This window comes from Myodes glareolus, chromosome 4, assembly GCF_982192425.1.
Source record: "Myodes glareolus chromosome 4, mMyoGla1.1, whole genome shotgun sequence".
Lineage (NCBI taxonomy): Eukaryota > Metazoa > Chordata > Mammalia > Rodentia > Cricetidae > Myodes > Myodes glareolus.
In genome coordinates, this window is record NC_142029.1 from 120,647,618 (window position 1) to 120,652,627 (window position 5,010).

The 5,010-nt window shown below is 41.3% G+C and overlaps 1 protein-coding gene across 1 annotated transcript; it reads right to left on the reverse strand.

Moving 5' to 3' along the window:
• Nucleotides 1-2,820: 2,820 nt before the first annotated feature.
• Nucleotides 2,821-3,915, reverse strand: LOC125391481 (glutamine synthetase). The gene is given in 7 exon segments (XM_085688569.2): nt 2,821-2,897; nt 2,899-3,023; nt 3,026-3,237; nt 3,239-3,350; nt 3,353-3,565; nt 3,568-3,635; nt 3,637-3,915. Coding segments are annotated over 7 exon segments (1,083 nt in total). The 5' UTR covers nt 3,915; the 3' UTR covers nt 2,821-2,822.
• Between the last annotated feature and the right edge of the window lie 1,095 nt (nt 3,916-5,010).

Genomic DNA, 5,010 nt, shown 5'->3' on the forward strand with positions numbered 1-5,010 from the left:
TATATGCCCTGGAGTCTAGGGCCTAGAGATGGGGCTTTTCAGCTGTGAGATCAGTTGCTTATATCTTCCACCAATCAGGACAGGTGGATTCTGTGCCTCCAGGGGCCTCTGCTGACCAGCTGCTGGGGATCTAATGAGTGGGAGAGGGCCATTGGGGTGTGACCAGGGGTCTATGGCCTAGATACTAGTGCTTTCCAATCAGGAAACTTCCTCCAATCTGTGCAGGTGAAGTCCATGTCAAATAGTCACATCTTAAGGTGATCTGTAATTAGTCATGTCTTAGAGCATGAGAAACAAGAGGATTTTTATCATTTTCATATATTTACTTTTTTGTTCATTTAATGTGAGTGGGAAAAGGTCTTAGATGTGGGGGTTCCTCTGTGTGCTGTAATTACCATTAATGACTAAGTAAACCACCCCTGCCTGTTGATAGGGAAGAACTCAGGCAGGGAAGATGGAACTGAATGCTGGAAGAAAGAAAGACAGAATCTGGGGACGCCATGGAGCTGTAGCCACCAGAGACAGAAGTGCTGAAAATTTGCTGGTAGGCCATGACCTCATGGTGATGCACAGATTAATGGAGATTGGTTAAATTAAGATATAAGAGTTAGCCAGTAAGAAGTTAGAGCTAATGGGCCAACCAGTGTTTTAATCAATATAGTTTCTGTGTGGTTATTTTGGTTCTGGGCAGCCGGGATGAAGAAGTAGCTCCTCCCTGCAATATCTTAGGGGTTTTATTCCTGTGGAGGCACACCATGACTGCAATGACTGTTATGAAAAAGAACATTTAATTGAGGTGTCTCACTTACAGTTTCTGAGGTTCAATCCATTATCATCATGGCAGAGAGCATGGTAGAAGGCATCAAGACATGGTACTGGAGAAGTAAATGAGATTTCTTACATATTGCAAGCAACAAGCAGTCATCTGACTCACTTAGCAGCATCCTTATCATAAGAAACCTAAGAGACAACCTCCACAGTGACACACTTCCTCCAACATATCCACAACTCCTAATAGTGCCACTCCCTATAAGATTATGGGGTGCAATTACATTTAAACTCTCAAAGAGAAGTTCTTATGTTATGACCCTGACTGGCCTAAAACTTTCTATGAAGACCAAGCTGGCCTTAGACTTACAAGATTCAATTGCCTCTGCTTTCTGAGTACTAGGATTAATGTTGTGTATACTTAGCCTTTTACCTATGTATTGAAAACTCAGTTTTTCAATGTTTTTATATTCACTTAATATTCTAAAAATAATATCATTTGTTAATTATTAAAATATTTATTTTTTCTTCTTTTTATTCTATGTGTGTATGCCATGTATGTATTATTGCCCAAAGAGGCTAGAGAAAGGTGTCATATCCCTGGAAGATAGAGTTATAGGTGTTTGTGAGCTGCCTGAAATGGATACTGGATTTGATTCTTCTGGAATAGAAGCAATACGCTCTAAATCACTAAGCCATCTCTCCAACACCTAATAAGTTATTTTTTTTGGGGGGGTGAAGGTGGGGTATGTTTATTATAAAAGAAAAAAACCCAAAACTCCATTGGATTCCTAAGGAGGAAATGAATATTCTGCTGGTAGAGAAGACACTGGGATACAACATGACAAATGTTTTAACTCCAGGCCTGTCCTTAGTTCCTCCAAGAACAAAGTGGAAGGAGACACTGACACAAGCAGGCAATTCTGCAAAGTTAGAAACCCTACCCTACAAAGTTGATTAAAGGCTGAACTTGTTTTGCTTTACAAAATTTAATATATCAAAAAGCCTGCTTTAGTGACAGGCTAGTCCCACCCAAAAATAATTCCCACTCACCCTCATCAGTAACAATGTACAAGTTGACCAGCCAACTTATACTTCTAACTCATGTGTGGATACATATGCATCTTAGCCTGAGCATGGGGACTGGTGGTGGCAAGCACTGGCATCCCACCTGCTACCTATCCAGTATCTGCTCCTGCAGAGTGGACAGGGAAACCCTATGTAGTAACAAAGAAGCTGAGCCCCAGATTACCAACATTCCTAGTACTTCATCCCCATCCCTGCTCAAGAGATCCTTACTTCTAATCAAGATCTTCACTTAAACTTGGCAAACCCAGTGACTAGCGTGTTTTTTTCAATTAGAAATACACATATATCCATATGTGTGTGTGTGTGTGTGTGTGTGTGTGTATATATATATGTACCTTTTTTGTTTTTACATTTAAATATAAAAATACTACTCTGCTCTTTGTTATAAATGGAGGACCAAGAACTAATACCTTTTCTTCTGTTATAGTAGGGCTGTTCATCAAGTGATATGCTGAACTGTCTTCATGAAGGGCATAAACTCCCCCAAGCAAGGGAAACATGGTACAAGGGAACAGTCTCCAACTGCTCCTCACCTAACATCCTTTCAGAATAGAAAGTTGGTTTTACCTGAAGAACTAACAGCTCTCTGCCAACAGGAAATTGTCAATCCAAGTAGTGGACCTGCACTTTCAACTATCCTGAAGAAAAATTCCTCTTCCATAAGTACACCCGCTCTGAGACAGCTATGCATTCTGGACATGCATTCCTGATGAGATGAAGCAGTGGTTACTTTCCCTTCCCCTCTCCCCCACTAAAGCTAGATAGAAAAAATTTGAGGGTTGGATATGCAGAGGTTAAGAACTTGACCCTTCTATTCTGACCAATAAAAACAAGATTAAGTGGACATGAAGAATAAAAATACCTTGATAATCTATCCTTTTAGTTAGAATGGGGACAACTGGGACAGGAAAGAGTTGGAGAGGAATAATTTGGAAGGGCTCAATATCACTCAAAATCTAGTTCACTTAGTTCTTGTATTGGAAGGGCTCATCGCCAGTCTTGTTGAGAAGGCAAGTACGGACAATGGCTTCTGTCACAGCAGAGGGGGTCACAGTTGGCAGAAGGACGATCATCTTCACAGTAGCCCTTCTCCTGGCTGACAGTCTGGGGAATGCGGATGCTGGCACTGCGTTTGGCAACGCCAGCAGAAAAATTGATATTCGAGGATCAAGGAATCCAGTCAGATGCCAGGCATTGTCCAGGACCCTTTAGAGATTCTAGGCCCGAATGTGCTACTGGTGTCGCTTGTTTAGTTTCTCAATGACCGCCTCAAAGTACCTCAGACTGTTCTCCTCCCGCATGGCTTTGGTGCTAAAGTTGGTATGGCAGCCAGCACCATTCCAGTTCCCAGGAATGGGCTTGGGATCAAAGGTTGCTATCACCCGAGTCTTCACATACATGATGCAAGATGAAACGGGCCACCCAGAGGTGATCTCTCGTGTGGATTCCTTCACAGGGTCCTATTTGGAATTTCCACTGGGCAGGCATGACCCAGCATTTGTTCCTGTAATCTTGACTTCAGCATACAAGCAAGTCCAGTAGTGAGCCTCTATGATATCCCTGCCATAGGCTTTGTCTGCTCCCACACCACAGTAGCATGGACCATGGGACCCAGGGAAGCCATTGGGAGGCCAACCGAAAGGGTGTCCATCTTTTCCCATGAGAGTTTATTCCTGATACATTCCAAACCAGGGGTGCTGGTTGCTTGCATGTTCATTATTCATTTACATGTGTATCTTAAATTGGTCTCTGAAGGTTTCCGGTTATTCTTGAAAACTGCAGAATACCAACTTGTTGGGCTCTTTGTGGAAGGGGTACTAAAACATGGCAACAAGGCTGAGATACATATCACTGTTGGAGCCCTCAGACTGAAAGGTGATAAATCCATCAAAATTCCAGTCAGGTAGCTCTTCTATACACTTGAGCTCACAGTCCAGGGTGCAGGTCTTGCAACCATCAACCCAGATATACATGGCCTGAACTTTCTCACCCTGGGGTAGGGACATGTACATTTGCTTGATGCTTTTGTTCAGGTGGGAACTTGCTGAGGTGGCCATGGTGGAAAGTGTTCTGAGCAGTTGCCGGCAGAATAATGGATAGGGTGGACAGGCCACGAGAACAAGGCAAAGAAAGCAGAGAGGAGATTGCTGTGGGAATCAGACAGTGCTCTCTACTCCCATTCTTGAGTCTCACCTAATAAATTATTGTTAATTACAGTATTAATTAACATTATTAAGAATAATATTAATGTATATACATTAATTCTTAATGTATATTAAGAATAATATTGAAGTGGGGTCCAAAGGATCAAGTCACTTTATAGTTTTCAGAGAGGCGATAAGAAAGTGTGAAACTTATTTTTAATAGAAGTGAGATTTTAAAAATCTCACTATCTAATGTCTTAAGAGCTTTAGGTTATTTGTCTTTGTAAGGATGTAGATTAGTGAATTTAGTACACCAATTTGACTGGGTTAGAGTGTTTATAGACCTTTGGACAAATCTTATTCTGGATATGTTGTGTGATGATATTATTGGATGAGATCAACATTTGAATTGATAGACTAAGTCAAACAGATGGTCCTCATACATGTGAGTGCATATGCAGAGACTGCTCGTTCATTTCCCGGATGCCCATACCCAAAACGATCACACAGAAGCTATATCAATCAAAATACTGCTTGGCCAATAGCTTAGGCTTCTTATTAAATAACTCTTACATTTTAAATCAACCCATCTGCATGAATAGTGTATCGCAGAATGCAACCGGTAAGATTCTGTCTTCTTTTCTCCTTTATTTCTGCTTTGAATTCCCACTTTTCTCTGTTCTGCACTGCCAAAGAACCAAAACAGTTTCTTTATTAAGCAATGGTAATAAAACATATTCACAGCATACAGAGGAGAATCCCACATCATGCGTGGTCTTCATCATGTCAACTGAAAATCTGAATACAACAAAAGGTGTGAATCCTGCTTTCAGAAGTCATTCAGCCAAAAGCTTGGCCTTTTTACTTGTCTGTACTAGACACTGATGCATTGAATCTTTCTGAGTCACATGCTGATGACTTTTTAACTGATATAACACCTGGTTTCCTAGGTAGTAATCCTTAGCTTTTAAGACTTGAGATGACACTAAGATGGCCTTACCCAGCCAGG